This window comes from Vicugna pacos, chromosome 9 (genome assembly GCF_048564905.1).
Source record: "Vicugna pacos chromosome 9, VicPac4, whole genome shotgun sequence".
Classification (NCBI taxonomy): Eukaryota; Metazoa; Chordata; class Mammalia; order Artiodactyla; family Camelidae; genus Vicugna; species Vicugna pacos.
In genome coordinates, this window is record NC_132995.1 from 5,272,165 (window position 1) to 5,289,830 (window position 17,666).

Here is a 17,666-nt window from a genome sequence, read left to right on the forward strand (position 1 = left end):
CTGCGTTTTGATCCGCAACTTTACAAAGAGTAGACTTGTGGCACAGAGAGGTGAGGTCATTTGCCCAAAGTCACACAGCACCAAATCAGTGAAGGAGTTGGGGCTTTTGACTCTTGCTATTCTGTCAGCTGGAAGCCAGGGAACCTGGGACCGTGTTGCAGGTCAGCCACTGATTCACCGCATGGTTTTGAGCAAGGCACTTTTCTCTTCTGTAACCCAGTTTCTCCCTTCATACCAGGAGGTGGGTGGTTGGTGAAATTTCTGTTGTAGCACTAGCCAATGGGAATATAATGTGAACCGTATGTGTAATTAAAAAATTTCTAATAGCCATATTTTTTAAGAGGGGAAAGGGAACAAGTGAAATTTTAATATATTTTATTTGACCCATTATATGAAAAATATTTCTAATTTAACATGTAATCAATATTTTTAAAACCTTGAGCTATTTTACCTTTTTTAGGTACTAAGGTTTCAAAATCCTGTGTGTATGTTAAACACAGCTCACTTCATTCAAACTCAACCACGGTTCGTTCAATGGGGAATGTGGCCAGAAGGTCCCACTTGAGAGCTGGGGAAGATGCTGTTCTCAGCTTCAGCCACAAGGGGTCACTGTGATCCCACTTTGCATTGGGTGGCCATTGACTGCATAGCTAGGTCTCCTTCCAGCTGCCTGGTTGGGGAGTTCTGCTCTCTCCTCCCACCTCCCTCCTGGGTTCCCTGGTCTGAGCCAGCCTCCAAGGGCAAGAGACAGTGTGGCAGGAATCTGAAGGTCCCCTATGAACACTGGAAACCTTCCATGACCTCAAGACCCAGGTGTCCATTCATTCAGTCATCCTGCAAATATCGAACCACACAACTTTTGACAGCAGTGGCCGAAAGCAAAAACCTGCTCTGGGAGAGGCCAAAAAAGAAAGGAGAACAATAGGGAGACCATGCAGTATGTCAGGTGGTGATAAATTGATAAGTTGGAGACGCGGAGCATGCCACACATATAGGTAGGGTGGAAAGGGAAGACCTCGTGGAGAAGGTGACAGCTGAGCAGAGACCCACACAAGGTGAGGCAGTGAGCTCTGCAGATTCCTAGGAAGAGCACTGCTGGCAGAGCAACAGCAGGTGCAAACTCCAAGGGAGGCAAGGGAGTGATGGAGGGGGTGAGTGGCCAGACTGCGTAAGTGTGACTCTGGTTTTGAGATGGAATCCACAGGAATTTTTGAGCCAATGGGTGATGAGGATAATCCCTTCATTTATGAAGCAAACATTTGCCAGTGCCTCCCAGGAGCCAGGCCCTGCACGGGGCAGTGGGGAAACAGAGCTGACTCAGCCCCAGTCCCTGCCCTCAATGGGCTCCCCATCTGGTGGGAGAGGCTGCAGGGACGTGGGCAAATCAAGACCCACAGGGATACGTGTCCCGGCGGGGATTAGTAAGGGCTCAGGGGAGCACAGAGGTGGGGCCGCTAACTCAGCGTGGGGCGTCATGGAATGCTTTCTGAAGGAGGTAGTGTTTAAACCAGGCCCCAGAAGATGAGTAAGAATGAGCACGGGAAAGGGGTGGGAGGGGGCCCAGTGTACAGCAGGTGGAAAGGCCTGCAGGCAAGGAAGCGCTGGGAACCAGGGCGGAAGCGCTGCTCCTGGAGCAGGACGGCTGGGGAGGGGCTGGAGGGGGGAGGCCAGGCCCCTGGGGAGGGTCAGAATACCACTGCTCAAGGCGGACTTTCCACGGGGGTGATGGGGTACCAGGAAGGGTTTAGAGCAGACGGAGCTCACCCTAGGTGTCAGAAAGAGCTTTCTGGGGCCGATTCTAGGAGGACTGGAGGGGGAAAATTTATAGGCCAGGAAGCCAGGGAGAAGCCAAGGGGGTGGGAATGGTGGGAACAGACATGAGGGCGACTTAAGAGAGATAGAAATCCTACTAAACCCTAAGGTGTGTTTTGTAAGTGCAAGAGCTCCAGCATAAACCCAAAGTTGTAAATACAAGAGAAGCCTCCGCTAAACAGACTGAACAGAAATAAAGATGTTTGCCACTTAGGCGGACAGCCGTAGTGAACACGGGAGAGTCTTGCTGCGGGAGAAAGCCATAGTTAACACCGCGGGTGGGGCAGGGTTGTTGCTGAGGCAGGAAGCCCCAGTCATCACGGAGCAGGGCTTCTGCTGAGGCCTGTGGACTTGGTAAACACAGCCCCTACATAAATACAAGGGGTCCTTTATAGTTGTGGGACGTGGCAATAGGTCTGTGAAAGGACCAGGGCTGGTGAGGTAGAAATCCCCATGCCCCATGCTGGGGTACCATCACCCTGGAGACAGAAGCATTCTTCCCTGCAAGAATTTGGAGCCCAATCTCAAAAAGATGGGCTTCTCCATCTTCCCCTCAGTGTGTGCTCTCCCAGGGCTGGGTAATTGGAGATGACTGTAGGTCTAAAGATGTAAAGGTCTGAAGATGTAGAGGCACTGGGTGCAGAGAGTCTGGGGAGAAGAAGGCTGTCGATAATCTCACTCTCATTCAGCCTGTTTTCACAGAGCCAGGCTCCAGGGATTCAGCAGTGAGCACGCTAGACAAGGTCTCTGCCATCATGAAGCCTCAGTTTGAGTGAGAAAGATGTTTCTTTATCCCCACGAATGTTGACTAAGTACCTACTCTGTGCCAGGGAACACAGATAAAGAAGGCAAAACCCCCTGCCCTGTTGGAGTTGACACTCAAGTTGTGGGAGACAGTCTACACATAAAAGGAAGTAAATAAAACACGGGGACATCGATGGCGATAAATGCCATAAAGGAAAACAACAGCAACAATAAACAAGGAGGCAAACACATAAAGCAATTTTAGATTGAAATGAGGCATAGAAAGGAAACCAGCAGGGGGCTGAGATAGAAACTAGAGTGGAATGTCTACTCTAGAGAAAGTGATCATGGGCAGAATGTTGGGAAACATGTCCAGGCAGAGGGAACAGCAAAGACAAAGGCCCTGAGGTGGGAAGGCATCTACCATGTGAAGAAAATCAAGGAAGTCCCCGGCGGGGGGCACCTGAGGCACAGTGCGTGATGGAATGATGAGGTTGGAGAGGCAGACATAAAGCCAGACATGGAGTACCTTGGAAGTGTTTAGGTTTATATCATAATTGCAGTGGGAAATCATGGGTTTTAAGCAGGTTTTAATGTGATATTGTTTTATATTTTATATATATATATACACACACACACACACACACACACACATACTGGCTGCCAAGTGGAGAATGGACTTGGGTGGGAGTGGGGGAGTTGGAAACGGGGTTCGAATGTGGAAGTATGGAGACTAGTTTGGATGCTGTTGCACCTGTCCAGGTGAGAGATTAAGGCAGCTTAGGCACAGATGAGTGAGAGGAAGTGAGTGGGTGGATTTGGCATCTATTTGGCGCTAAGGTGACAGGAATTGCCAAAGTGGGAAGTGGGCGTGAGGGAGGGATCAAGGACCACTCCCAGCTTCTGACAGAAGCAACTGAGGAGAGGATGGTGTTATTACCAACAAAGGGAAGACTTGAGGAAGGAGGAGGTGGACCATGGAGCCTAAATAGAAATAAGTGGTTGATGATGAAGATGGAAGGAGGTGGGGCAGAGATGTTCGTTGGCTGTGGACAGAGCATCAAGGGTGCCCAGGTGTGCATGCAGAAGCTTCTTGGCACATAGCAGATGCAGGTGCTGGCTCAGAGCCATCTGAGAGATTATCCAGGGAGAGTTTGGGTAATCAAAGAGACACGTGAGATCAGCAGCAGAGGGACATGGAGTCAGCAGGCCCAGGTTTGAATCGCAGCTCCACAAGTGGCTCGTGTTGGGCAACTGACCTCATTTCTCAGTTTCCTCATCTGTAGAATGGGAGTGATTGTGTGCACCACACAGGGCTGATGGGGGAATTAAGCAAGACGTGACACTCGGAAGGTACTAGAGAAATTGCCAAACCCAAACCGGTGGGGGACAGAAGACAGAAGTGAGGGTCTGTTTGCCCATCCCTCAAACATTCATTGCATGCACATTCACACTGGACTGTTCCAGGAGACAAGGGTCCAGCAGAGAATTCCCTGCCCTCGATGGCATGGAGGCAGATTTGGAGACAGAGTGGCATGGCGTTTAGCAGACAGACGACCCTGGTTCCCTGGTTCGATCCCAGCTATGTCATCTGCACAAGTGACTTCTATCTGAGACCTGGTCTCCTCATCTCTAATGTGGTACTAATGAGTCTCTAATCTCATAAAGCTCTTGTGAGGCAAAGTCCTTGGCAACCTGCCTGATTTGTATTACAAGTGGAGGTAGAAAAAGGCATTCGCTGACACGGGGAGTCAGCAGACCCAGGGAGAGAGGACCCCCTGGTCTCTCAGTCCCTCACCCTCGGTGTGGCCAGAGACCACCATTCCCACCGTCACACCCTGGCCCCTATCTCCATCCGAACAGGCTCCACCTCTGAAACCACAAAATCCAGCACCCCACTCCCTGACCACCGCCTCCCACTCTCCCAGGGCTGTGGGTGGCTTTGCCATGCCTGTTTTTCCACCTGAAAGGCACCCCGACCCTCCTCATGCAGCCTCCCCAAGCCCCTTCTATCTGCCCTTCCTTTACCCCCACAGTGCGCCTTATCCCCACCCCTCTCCCACGCTGCCCTCAGCTCCCTTCTCAGCCTTCCTCCCACCATCACCCAGCCCTGCAAGTGCCTGCTCTTTGCTGGAGGAAAACAAAACAAAACAAAATCATCTAGCCGCTCAGCGGATGCCTCTTTAAATTCTTGATCGCCAACCTCATCTGGGTACCTACCATCCTCACCTCTCCAGCCCCCCCCCCATCTGTCCAGGTGCCCCTTGAGGTGAGCTGGCCTCGGCCTCCCCGTCTCCCTGGACGACCCTCCCTCCACTTCCGGCCACATCCTCACCCGCCCTTTCCTTCTGCCGCCTAAACAATGGAAGAGGCGGCTTTCCTCTTGTCCGGGGTTAATCCCACCTCTTGGTTGGTTGCACCATCAGCCCCTTTGTTGTCGGGCATCAAGTTCCCTGCGGTTGTTTAGAACTCTCCGCCTGGGTTCAAGTCATGGCACGGCCACCAGCGTTGTGTAATCGTGGCCGGGCGTCGCCACTTCCCCGTCCTCGTCCGGAGGATGACAAGAGCACCTTTCTCACGAGACCGTCGGGAGGGTCCGGTGAGTTAATTTATGAAAAATGCATAGAAACAGTGTTGGACGCCCAACGTAGTGCTCAGATGGAATTGATGCTCAAGTCGCCTCGGGAGACGGCAGAGAGAAGATTCAGATAGTCCTGAGTTTGTGCGTTTCCTCCTGCGCTTGCAAGATCTTGGACAAGCCGCTTCCCCCATCTCTGCCTCCACTTCTCAGGCTGTAAAATGGGCGCAACATAGTCTGGTCGTCTGGACTTTCCATGACTTCACAGCCCTCATTTCCTCCTATTCTCTTCCCTTGCTCACTCTGCCCCAGCTACGCTGGCCCCCTCACTGGTCCCTGGACACACCAGACCTTCCACCTCAGGGCCTTTGCACTTGCTGTGCCTCTGTCTGGCACAGTCTTCCCCCAGATATCCCTCTACCTTTAGCTCTTTGCTCAAAGGTCACCTGGGTCCCGACCCAGCCTCTCTCCCTGCTTTCTTATGGTTCTTCACAGCATCACAGCACTGCAGAGCTTGTAACATTATACACTGTATTTATTTAACTTTCTTTTCCGGGGTTGCCTTTCCTTCCATCAATAGGGCAGGGATCTCGGTCTGTTTTGCTCATTACTATATCCTCAGCATTTAAACCCATGACTACTAACATAGTAGATGCTCAATAAATATTTGTTGAATGGAGGGAGAGAGAATAAAGCAAGGCAGGCAGGAGAAAGAGGAAGAAAGGGAGAGAGGAGGGGAGGGAGGGGAGGAGGAAGGAAAGACGCTAACCCACATAAAGAAGTTACCTGGGTAGACAAAATATGGCTCATCCACATGATGGTACAGGATTCAGCCTTAAGAAGGAAGGAAGTTCTGACATGTGACAGCGAGGGCGAACCCTGAGGACCTTAGGATCAGTGAAATAAGCCGGACACACAAAAAGTAAGCACACAGTTGCTGTAGGATGCCACTTATGGGAATATCTGGTGTGGTCAAATTCTTAGAGACAGAAAGTAGGATGGAGGCTACCAGGGTCTGCAGGATGGAGGATGGAGTGCCACCCGTGCTTAATGGAGACAGAGTTTCAACTGGGGTAGATGACAAGGATTTGGAGACGGATGGTGGGGATTGTTGCACAATCTTGTGAATGTACTTAATACCACTGAACTGTACCCTAACATGATTTAAAAGGTAAATTTCATGTTATGTGCATTTCACTGCAATAAAAAATTAATTTTTAAAAAAGTTTGGAACATGAAAACTTAAAAAAAAAAGCAGAAGAAGAACAGAGCACAGCTCCTGGCTGGGCCAAGCCCTCAGTAACATGAGTGTTGTTTTGTTCTTTCCTCTCATAACCAGACTTCAGACACCATCTCCTCCCTCCAGAACTTTTTTTTTTTTCTGATGGTGGTCCTGGGGATAGAACCCAGAACCTTGTGCATGCTAAGCATGTGTTCTACCACTAAGCTATTACCCTGCTCCAAATGCACTTCAGTCTATTTTGTCTTTGTGTTTTTTTTTCTTCAATGGATGTACTGGGGATTGAACCCCAGGACCTTGTGCATGCTAAGCATGTGCTCTACCACTGAGCTATACCCTCCCTGTCCCTCTGCATCAGAGAGTCCTCTTTGCCCAGGGTCTCCTCTGCTCCATGCTCGTCTCTGCCCACAGCCCCGGCTCCCACTCCCATCAATACTTTCTTCAAAAATCTGGCTTCTCCCTAAGTCTTCCATCACTCCCTCTTGGCCTCCTACCCCCTAAACTAGGGGTCTTCTTGTGGTCCCAGGAAGATGCCCCTGGTCTCCCCACTCTGTACAATCTCCCCATGTGAGCCCCGCGGTGCTCTGGTTTTCAGGGCCGTCTGTGCTGGTAACACCCCACCAGTGTCTCTCACCGGACAGTGCTCCTAAGCTCCGGCCCGAGGTCTGCAGTGAGAAGCTTAAAGGCTCTTCTCTCCGCTGCTTAGAATCGCCCTTGGCCCTGCCCTCACGGCCACCTCTCCCTCTAGCACTCTGGGCCGGCGCCATCCTCCTGACTGACTGAAGGTCCCTACTCAGAGCTGCGCTCCTCCCTCCCACCCCCACACCTCACTCCGCCCATCCCCCCGATGAACTCCTACTCATCCGCAGTGCCCGGCTTAGACAGCCCGCTCTCTGGGAACACTTTTCCCTGCCCCTGGGACTTCATCAGGCCCTCAACACCCCTGGTCAGAGCACACATCACACCAGACTGAGTTTCCTTTTGCCCCTTATAAAAAAAGTGCAGGCTAAAAGGACACTGCGGATTTGGTACATCAGCTCCATTTGTTGTCTGCGGCAGCTGGTGTGAACGGGCTTGGCGTGAAGGTGGTAGGGGTGGGGGTGAGATGGTCATGGCTCCCTTGGTGGATAGACATGGGATGGGGCTGGGGAGAGCCTGGACCAGAACCCTCCCCATCCACCTGGAGGATATTCTCCTCCCACTGCCCTAAACACACCTTCACAGAGGAGGTGCGTGTGAGGATTCAGAAGCACAGAGACTCCCCAGGAGCAGGGACCGGCCCTGGGGCGGAGACGGGAGGAAAGTGATTTGGGAGTCAGCCCAGGGGTTGCTGAGGGAGGGAGAGTGCAGAGACGTGGCCTCCTGAGTCACCGCGTGGTGGTCTGGGATGGGCTGCCCAGGCCCAGGGACAAATTGCAGTCATTAGGGAATTTAAGAGGCTGGGGGAGGAGCTGAGGGCAGCGGGCCCTGCCCCAAGTTAGGATGGGTGCCTCGAACCCAGACCCACCTCAGGCTCCCTAGTGCATCGCTCTGTCTCTCCTGCTCTCTCTGGGTCTCTATACGCCCCCTCTCTGGTCCCTGTCTCCCTCTCTCTCCTTCTGGGTCCCTGTCCCCCTCTCTCTGGGTCTCTGTACCTCTCTATCCCCCAGCCTCTCTGCAGAGCCCTAGTCGGGGGCACCAGTTCTGCCCTGATCCCCCTTCCCAGCCCCCTGCCCGGGCCCCTGCTCTCCCACCTCTCAGGACTGTGAGGACCACAAAGGGAGAAAGTGTAGGGGACAGGCAGGCTCAGCACCAGGTGCCTCCAGCACCTCCTCCTCCTCCTGCCGTTTCCCCATCCCCACCCCCTGCCTCCCTCTCTTCCTGTCGTCTTTCATCTCTGCCTCCCTGTCTCCTCTGTGGCCCTGACTCCCCCATTGCCCTGCTGTCCTCTGCCTGGTCCTGCATCTCCCTCCTCCTTGTCTCCCAGCGCAGCACCACCTCCCCCTCCTTCCATCAGCGCTGCTGTTGTTCTGTGTGTGTGCATTTGGAGGGTGGGGTACCTCTGCCTCTTTTCTCTTTCTCCACCTTCTTTCTCTGCTCCTGTTTCTGTTCTGTCTTCCGCTTCCTCCCTCTGTTTCTCTGCTTCTCTCTCTGGCTCTTCCACTCTCTTCTCTCTGTGAATCTCAGGCCCTGTGCCCACTCCCCGCCCAGCTTGTTTTTTTTGCCTCTGTCCCATCGACATTCATCTTCCTGCTCTTCCTCCATCTCCCTCAAGCCCCTCTCCCTCTGACACTTCTTCCTCTGGCCTGTGTTTCTCTTACTGTTTCTCTGCCTCTGTCCCTCCCTCTCTCAGCACCTCCCAGCACTTTTCCCTGAACCTTCACTACCACCCCATCCACCCTGCCCTGGGGTCCCTCTCCCTGGGTTCCTCCTAGATTATAACACATTCACCCACTGGGCAGGCGGGTTCTCATTAACAATTGTGGCTGCTTCTCTGGCCAGAGAGGTGGAGGGAGGAGATGGGACCAGGGATCCTGGAATGGGAACTAGGCAATTAAAAAAAAAAGTCAAGAGATGGGCGGGGGGGGGGGCAGGGCCAGCTACTCAGACCAGGGATAAAAGGCCTCCGTGAGTGACAAAGAAGGAGGACACGATCCCCACTTCCTCCAGGCAGGAGACAGCAAGGCAGGACCCAAGCCCTTCTCAGCCACCAAGGAGCCCCCAGACCCTGCCCTCCAGGTCTCTGGCTTCTACCCTACGCCTCATCCATGTCTCTAAGCGTCTTCGTCTCTGCATGAGAGGCTCTGTCTGTCTCTGTCCCACCACCTCTGGGTCTCTTGCAGCCTCCTTCTTCCTCACTTTCTCTCTTTCCATTTGCCAGAATCCAACCCCAACCCCCAGAATGTTCCTCCTGCTGACAGCACTTCAGATCTTGGCTGTAGGTAAGATGCAGTGGGGTCTGAGGGCTCTGAGAAGAGATGGGGAAGGATTCTGGGGACCAGGGATACTCGCAGGTGACCTGGTGGGAAGGAGTGGGGCGTAGCTTGGGGATCCTGGCAGAGGAGGACACTGGAGGCGATGCCCAAGTTCTGAGTCGTGGAGATATTGGGAGATTGCAGGCTTGTAGGAGACAGAGGTAAATAAATGAGGAATTGTGCACAACCAGCAGGTCTTGACTGGGTCTTCTTAGAAAGGAGGACCATGGGACACTTCTTGATTGTGTCAGAGAAAGAGTGAATATGGGAGAGACAGCGTGTTGTCAGAAATGGTGGAGGGGGTGATGCCGGGGTGGTGGGCTCCTGGTAGGGAGAGTGGTGTGGCCTGCAGAGTGGGCGTGGGGTGACAGAGTGCATCCTGGGACACGGGGCAGGTCACACGTCGGAGGGAGGGACGGGGAGCTCCCTGATTGTGCTGGAGGGTTCCTGGTTGGAATTGTGGTGTATTGTGAAAAGTACTGATAGAAAACGCTTGTGGGCAAGTGGAGGCAATGTTAGGAGATGGATCAGGGCCCCGGATAAAGTAGCCCTGGGGTCCGATAATAGACACTATGGAGGTGCCTAGGGGTAAGGGGGTGTCAGGAAACCCCCCGGCTGTGTTGGGACAATAATGGGGGCGATGTTTGGCATATCTCCTATTGAGTGGGGTAGATAAAAGTGGGTGGTTTAAGGATTAGGCAAAGAAATGGGGATTTGTGGTCCCAGATGCCCTAAAGGTTTGGGGGGTGGAGGGCCTGAGTTCATTTGCTTTCCCCACCCCGCCTCACCCCTGCCTCTCCCTAGCCCTGGCACAGAGCCAAGGGAACGAGAACAAGATAATTGGTGGCTACACCTGCACCCGGAACTCCCAGCCGTGGCAGGCGGCCCTGCTGACAGGCCCCTCGCGTCGCTTCCTCTGTGGAGGGGTCCTGCTGTCCGACCAGTGGGCCATCACTGCTGCTCACTGCGCCCGCCCGTGAGTCACCCCTTCCCATCCTGGGCCAAGTGAGTCCTGGAGTCTGGAGCCGCAGAGCTCAGCTGGGCCCCTCCAGCCTGTTAGAACCCAGTGTAGTAGCTGGGTCCTGGTTTGGGGTCTAGATAAGAGCCTAGAAGCACAGACCCAGCTCAGAATATGGAATCCAGCCATACATCTTGAACTCAGTTGAGAGTCTAAAAGCAGATCAACAGGTTAGAACCCATACAACAGCTTAGGGCCCCACACAGAACCTAGAACCTAACATATAACCTAGAGGTCCATCCAGAGGCCAAGCTCTATATAGAGACTAAGATTAGAATCCTGTTCCAGACTGGTGGTTGAATTCAGGGCACAGTCTACCTCCAGAAACTCAAGACCCCTCTCATAACACTGCCTAGCGTCCAGAGTAAGGTTCAGAAGCCACAGTCCAGCTTGTGGGTTCCAGAACCTTGCTTATGGCTCAAGGCATAGGAGAGAGAGAGGACCTGGAGCCAGGTTGTCTTCTAGATCCAATGTTTAATCCAGAGTCTAGTCTATAGCTCCTCTTTGAGAAGCCTCGAACCCAGACCTTAACCCAACATCTACATCCCAGAATGCAGGCCACAATCTAATACAGAACCCAGAGCCCCTCCCAGATTCTAGATCTAAACCTCTACCTTAGACCCCAGACTAGAGGTCCAAGTCCAGATGAAAGCTCACCCAGTGCCCGTAAACCAGAGCCAATGCCAGAAACTGCAGTTCAGTATAGAACCCAGAGCCCAGAGCTCAGCCCAGAGTCTAGAACATAAAGCTCAGAATGCAAACAACATCTAGAACCTGGGATCCTGACCACAACCTGGAGCTCCATCTAGAACCCAGAGCCCAACCAGAGGCCAAGGGCTCAGACCGGAGTTTAGAACCAAGAGCCCAGACTATCACCTGCAATTGGATCTAAATTAGATCTTGACCTAGAATAAAAAATTCAGACCAGTGTTTAGAACCCTGAGCCCAACTGGAGCACAGAGCTCAAACCATTGTCTACAACCCAATTCATAGCCAGAACTTAATCAAGAGCCCAGAACTCAACCTAGAAACTGGAGCACACACCAGTATCTAGAAAGTATGCTGTAATCTGGACTCAGTCTAGAACCCAGCTCCTAGTTTAGCGTCAAAATTCAAGATGTCTAGAACCCAAAGGCCAGGCTAGAACTGGGATGGAGCCTCCCTGGGGCCAACTCCAGAATACCAATTCTGATTTAGAGCCTAGAGCCAGAGCCCAGAGTCTCACTTAGAACCTAAAGTATAGAACCAGGCACAGACCTCAGAACTCAGCCAAGAATGCCCAACCATCACCTTATACCCAAGTTAGAAGATAGAACACAGCCCAAGAGGGGATGGGGAGGGTGGTGGATTTGGGCCCCGAGAGAATGCCCAGGCTGGGGGAAAGGGTACAGGAGGCCAGCAAACACTCAGCCTGCAGTTAAAGGCAGGTAGGTTAGGCTTGAGGAAAACTCATCTCCAGGGGAGGGGGCGGGGCTGGAGGGTGGGGAGGGGTCTCCATGGCAGATGCTGAGCAGCACCACTCTTGTGGGTCATGGGCCAGGACACTTCGAGTAGCCCTGGGCAAGCACAACCTGAGGGGCTGGGAGGCCACACAGCAGGTGCTGCGCGTGGTTCACCAGGTGCGCCACCCCCAGTACAACTCCCGGACCAACGAGAACGACCTGATGCTGCTGCGGCTGGAGCGGCCCGCGCGGCTGGGGAGGGCGGTGCGGCCGATCGCCACCGCCAGCTCCTGTGCCAGCCCGGAGACTCCCTGCCTTGTGTCGGGCTGGGGCACCATTTCCAGTCCTACCAGTGAGGAGTCCTGCATCGGGGAAGACGGGGGCTAGGCCTGAACCCTGGGTCCGAGGGAGGAGGGGCTGGGGGCCTGAGTCCTGGGTCTGAGGGAGGAGGGGCTGGGGGCCTGAGTCCTGGGTCTGAGGGAGGAGGGGCTGGGGAATGGACCCCTGGGTCTGAGGGAGGAGGGGCTCAGGCTCAGACTCCTGGGTCCTGTTGGAAGGTGTCCCCGTTCTAACCCTTCAGTGCCCCCCTACAGCTAGGTTGCCCAACCTTCTGCAATGCGTGAACGTCAACATCATCTCCCATCAGAGGTGTCAGCAGGCCTACCCTGGAGCCATCACTGCTGGCATGGTCTGTGCAGGGGTCCCCCAAGGAGGGAAGGACTCTTGTCAGGTGAGGCCCAGGGAGACAGCCTGAGGAAGGGGGTTGTTTGGGGCTGGAACTTACAAAGGACCTCAAGAGCATGAAGACCAGTGGTGCTCCCCCCGCCTCCAACCCAGAGACCAAGAAGGGTTGTGATAACCAGGCTGCCTCCTAGCTGCTTGCCCTGAGTAATGGACCTAACCTTCCGGGCCTCAGTTTCCTCACCTGCCCCACAGGCATAGCATGGCTTAGTTGGTGGAATTAGATGGACTGGTCCACGGAAGGAGTACAGAGCTCTGATCACTGCTGTCACTGCCATCATTACATATGGGCACCTAGACAGCTGTGCTCAGGGCCTCTAGGGAGCGTCACCTGTCCTGAGAGATGACTCCAGAGACAAGAGATCTGGAGGCACACAGGTTTCTGGAGATGGAGCTAAGTGGAACAGGGGCCCAAGAGACCCAAGGGACCGAGACAGAGTGGGAACTAGTGAAGAGGGAAGGAAGAGACCCACAACGCCCAGGGGCTGAGATGTCCAGTCTCAGCCCACCCCCGCCCTATCTTTGCCTCTCGGGCTCTCCACACCCACAGCTCTGGCCATCTGTTGGTGGGTGTCTCCATCTCTGCCTCTCCCCACTCAGGGTGACTCCGGGGGACCCCTGGTGTGCAGAGGTCAGCTCCAGGGCCTCGTGTCCTGGGGGATGGAGCACTGTGCCCAGCCTGGCTTCCCCGGCGTCTACACCAACCTGTGCAAGTACCACACCTGGATCCAGGAAACCATGCGAAGCAGTTCATAGCCGGTGTGGCAGAATGCCACCTCCCCGCCTGCTTCCCAAGACCCTGCTCTTTCCAGTCAAGACCCAGGGAGGTTGGCCACCAGCTCCTCCTCCCTCAGACCAAGACCCCAGCATCCTGACCCTGACCCCTGGCTCAGAACTCCCCTCTCCCAGAGCAGTTCCTTCAGGGGTTCTCTCCCCACCCCCACAACACCCCATCATTATTCAAGGTGTCCCTAAGTCACACAGAGCAGGAGCATGAAGACAAAAGGCACTGAACTGTTACCGTATTCCAAGGGAGACAATTTTCAAAACTCTTAGTGTCTCTCAAAACTGGATAAATACTACTAATAAAATTTTAACAACCCTAAGTTCCATTCATCTGTTCATTTAATTCATCTACGATGAGCACAGAGCAGCCCCAACAGACCGAGTCAGGAGCTGTGTCCCAAAAAGAGGTGCACGGTGTCCCCTGGGGGTCTGCCCCCTCACCATCCACTGTACCTGGTATGGTAGAAAGAAACGCCTCAGCCTTGCAGTGTGGCCCTGAGCAGGACTGCCCCTCCCCAAGCCTCCTCTCTGAAGTCCAGGGCAGGGAGGGCAAAGACCTACCTTGTTTCCTGGAAAACTCTATTCAAATAGAGAGGTCCTCATTTTCTTAATCAGATCTCAGTGAGGAGAGTTGAATTAATCACACCCTTGAGTGCAAGTCCTGACAGAGACCTGTCCTCCTTGGCCCTGGTCCCCTCCCTCCCCACAGGCACCAACACAAATGGCCTCAAATACCAAGCGTCCTTGGAACATGGGTGTTGTCACATTGTGTTGCTTCTAATTTGCATGAAATCACTGTGTTCTGAATCTCATTCTCTTTCTTTGTTTATTTTAAGTTTCATTTATCATGTATTTTAAAATGCAACAATTAATTAACAGATGGATGAACAAACCCAGTTACTCCCCTCCCCTAACTCTGCTCCAGTCCCAACCAGTATATCTATTTTTTTGGTAGTGTCTTTGTCTGGTTTTGGTATCAGGGTGATGGCGGCTTCAAAGAATGAGTTTTCAGTCTTTTGGAAGAGTTTGAGAAGGGTCGGTATGCGTTCTTCTTTGTATGTTTGGTAGAATTCCCCAGAAAAGCCATCTGGTCCTGGACTTTTTTTTTTTGAAGTGCAGTCAATTACCATGTGTCTATCTCTGGTGTACAGCACAATGTTCCAGGCATGCATATCCATACATATATTTGTTTTCATATTTTTTCCATTAAAGGTTATTATAAGATATTGAATATAGTTCCCTGTGCTATACAAAAGAAACTTCTTAAAATCTATTTTTATATGTAGTTGGTCCTGGACTTTTGTTTGTAGGGAGGTTTTCTATTGCTGATTCTATTTCATTTCTAGTGATTTCTAGTGGTCTGTTCAAGTGGTCTATTTCTTTTTGATTCAGTCTTCGTGGATTGTGTGTTTCCAGAAACTTATCCATTTCTTCTAGGTTGTCCAATTTGTCTCCATATAGTTGTTCATAGTATTCTCTTATTTATTTATTTATTTTTGTATTTCTGTAGTACTGGTTGTTCATTCTCTTTCTTACTTTCATTCAAGAATGGCTTTTACTGGGTACCTCCTACATGCCAGGCTCTGGTCTATTTATGGGCACCTACTACATGCCAGGCGTTGTTCTAGGTGCTGGAAGTAGAGCTGTGAACACACCAGGCAAATCCGAATGCTTCTCCTCCCAGAGCTTACATTCTAGTAGGAGGTGACAGACAAGAAACAATAAGCATAATTTAAAAGTAGAGAGTCCCTATAAATAAAAAGGCCATTACACTTGGGCTGGGCGGCAGGCCCTGTCTGTGTGCCAGAGCCAGCTCACACCACCCTGGATGAATGAGCCTGCTGGCAAATTTGCAGGAATTCAGAGAGGCCGTTGCTAAACACAGCCATTTATTAAAAATTCAATTACATAAACTTACAATTAAATAATGTATTTTCAAAAGTCAATAAATACTCCAAACCCATCCATTCATAATAATTTTTTACAGATATCTCTGCTTGGAGGCTGTTTATATCTGTCACATAACTTCTGTCATGGTGAGCATCTGCACATCCCTTCCCAACTGTCCCTCTTCTCATGGTTCTGTGCTTGGATGCTGCAGAACTCAGATACAGTAGGAGGCTGTGTGGCCACACAAGTGTTCACCTGCTTTGCACAGGGGGACAGCACGGCATCAGAAAGTCCTGAGACCCAGAGGTCTGGGACCTGCCTGCTACAGCAGCTCAAAAGGTTGCTGGAGGGGGAGGGGGGAATATAGCCAACATTTTACAATAACTATAAATGGAACATAACCTTTAACAATTGTGAATCACTCTGTCATACACCTGTAACATATAATATTGTACACCAACTATACTTCAGTCAAAAAAGAAAAAAATGTTGCTGGGAAGTGGAGACTGCACCTTTCTTTGAGGTGATACAGCCACACCTTGGCTCTCACATAGGGTGGCCATACGGGCTCTGAGAAGGAAAGGGGTTGAAAGCAGCTGTGTACTTGAGTAGTTTTGGGCCCCCAGAGAGATGAAGATACAGCCCATGCTGTAATTCTTTGCATCCTTCTATAAAGCTAAGTAAAAGGAGTTTAAAGATCACTTTAATCAGATTTCCAACTCGTCTTTCCAGCTGTGATGGTTGAGCACCCTATTGTATTGCTTCTCAGATGCACATTCCTCTCCCATTTTTAACATCTCTGAAAGCAGAAGGCATCTTACAACTAACCGACAGCGTTCTGTCTTAGCATGGCATCCCAATTCAGTCGACAGCTCCTTTTCCTTTCTTAGTGGTATACAAAACAATAGTGTCAATCAATCGAAGCATTTGGTGAAATGGGGTATGAAGGAAGGTGAGTGTGGGTGAGGAGTCAGGTTGCTGTATTAAACAGGTGATCTTATTTCACCAAAGATGGCCAGAACGGTGTGTTAACAGTCTATCTATGTTGTCGTCTGCTCATCTGGTATGTTACTCCTCACTGCCACGGTGTCCTCTCAACCCATGCTGTCCAATATAGTAGCCACTAGCCACGTGTGGTCATTTAATTTTTAAGCTAAGATTAGCTAGATTTTATACACATTAAGATTCCATTCCTCGATCACACTCATCATCTTTCTGATGCTTGATAACCAGACATGGCTGCCATATTGGACAGCTCAGAGAACTAGATTTCCATCATTGCGAAAGTTCTATTGGACAGGAATACTTTAGTCTACTGTGGTCCAGGGAACAGCAGTATGGGAATTATCTGGAGCTCATTGGAAATCAGAGTCTTGGACCTCAGCCCAGACCAACTGAATCAGAATCTGCATTTTAACAAGATCCCCAGGGGACTCATGCTTGTTAGAATCTGAAAAGCACCACTCCATGGTATGCCTCTACCATGTGTCCCCAGAGATGGACATCTACGGTCCTTCCACTACCTAAGCAACAGTGCAACAACTGTTTGGGGAGCATGCCCCTTAAATACCAACAGAAGACGTCTCTGGAATATTCACAGGAGCAGGACCATTGGACCAAAAGGCGTAATCTTAATCAATTTCCTCAGGTACTGGCAAGGTTTCATCCAGATAAGGATTCAAGCTGAGGGAGGGATAAATTAGGAGTTTGGGATTAGCAGATACAAACTACTATATATAAAATAGATTGGAGGTGGAGGGTATAGCTCAGTGGTAGAACATATGCTTAGCAGTCACAAGGTCTTGGGTTCAATCCCCAGCACCTCCATGAGAAATAAATGAATGAATGAATAAATAAACTAATTAGCACCCCACACACAAATTTTCAAAATAAAATAAGATCCTACTGAATAACACAGGGAACTATATTCAATATCTTGCAATAACTTGTAATGAAAAAGAATGTATATATATATATATATATATATATATATATACACATATATATGTGTAACTGAATCACTATGCTGTACACCAGAAACTAACACAATGTTGTGAATCAACTATACCCCAATTAAAAAAAAAAAGGATTTGTATCTCCCTACACCCTCAACAATACCTATAGTTCATTCATTCAGCAAATATTCATTGAATCCTATTATTTGCCAGGTATTGTTCCAGGAACAAAGCAGATAATATTGTTGCCTTCGGAGAACTCACTTCTAGAGGAGAGCCAAACAAGAAACAAATGGGTAAGTAAAACATAAAGAATCACAGATGGGAGTAAGTGCGTTGGAGAAAAGTGAAGCGGAGTAAGGAGACAGAGAATGTCAGAGAAGGTGATCATTTTAAGCAGGTGGCTGTGCAGTGAGGGGTTAACACAGCAAGCCTGTGTCGTCCAAACCCTGAACATTACAAAGAAAAGTTTGGCCCTTGCCTGACTTCCGGAGATAACCTCTGAG

General features: G+C 51.0%; 1 protein-coding gene across 1 annotated transcript; it reads left to right on the forward strand.

Moving 5' to 3' along the window:
• The first annotated feature begins 8,940 nt into the window (after positions 1 to 8,940).
• KLK14 (kallikrein related peptidase 14) lies at positions 8,941 to 13,635 on the forward strand. Its single transcript, XM_031681577.2, has 6 exons — positions 8,941 to 9,092; positions 9,235 to 9,295; positions 10,133 to 10,304; positions 11,887 to 12,140; positions 12,382 to 12,518; positions 13,130 to 13,635. The coding sequence occupies exons 2-6, from the start codon at positions 9,256 to 9,258 to the stop codon at positions 13,283 to 13,285; spliced, it is 759 nt and encodes a 252-aa protein (XP_031537437.1). The 5' UTR covers positions 8,941 to 9,092; positions 9,235 to 9,255; the 3' UTR covers positions 13,286 to 13,635.
• The last annotated feature ends 4,031 nt before the right edge of the window (positions 13,636 to 17,666 follow it).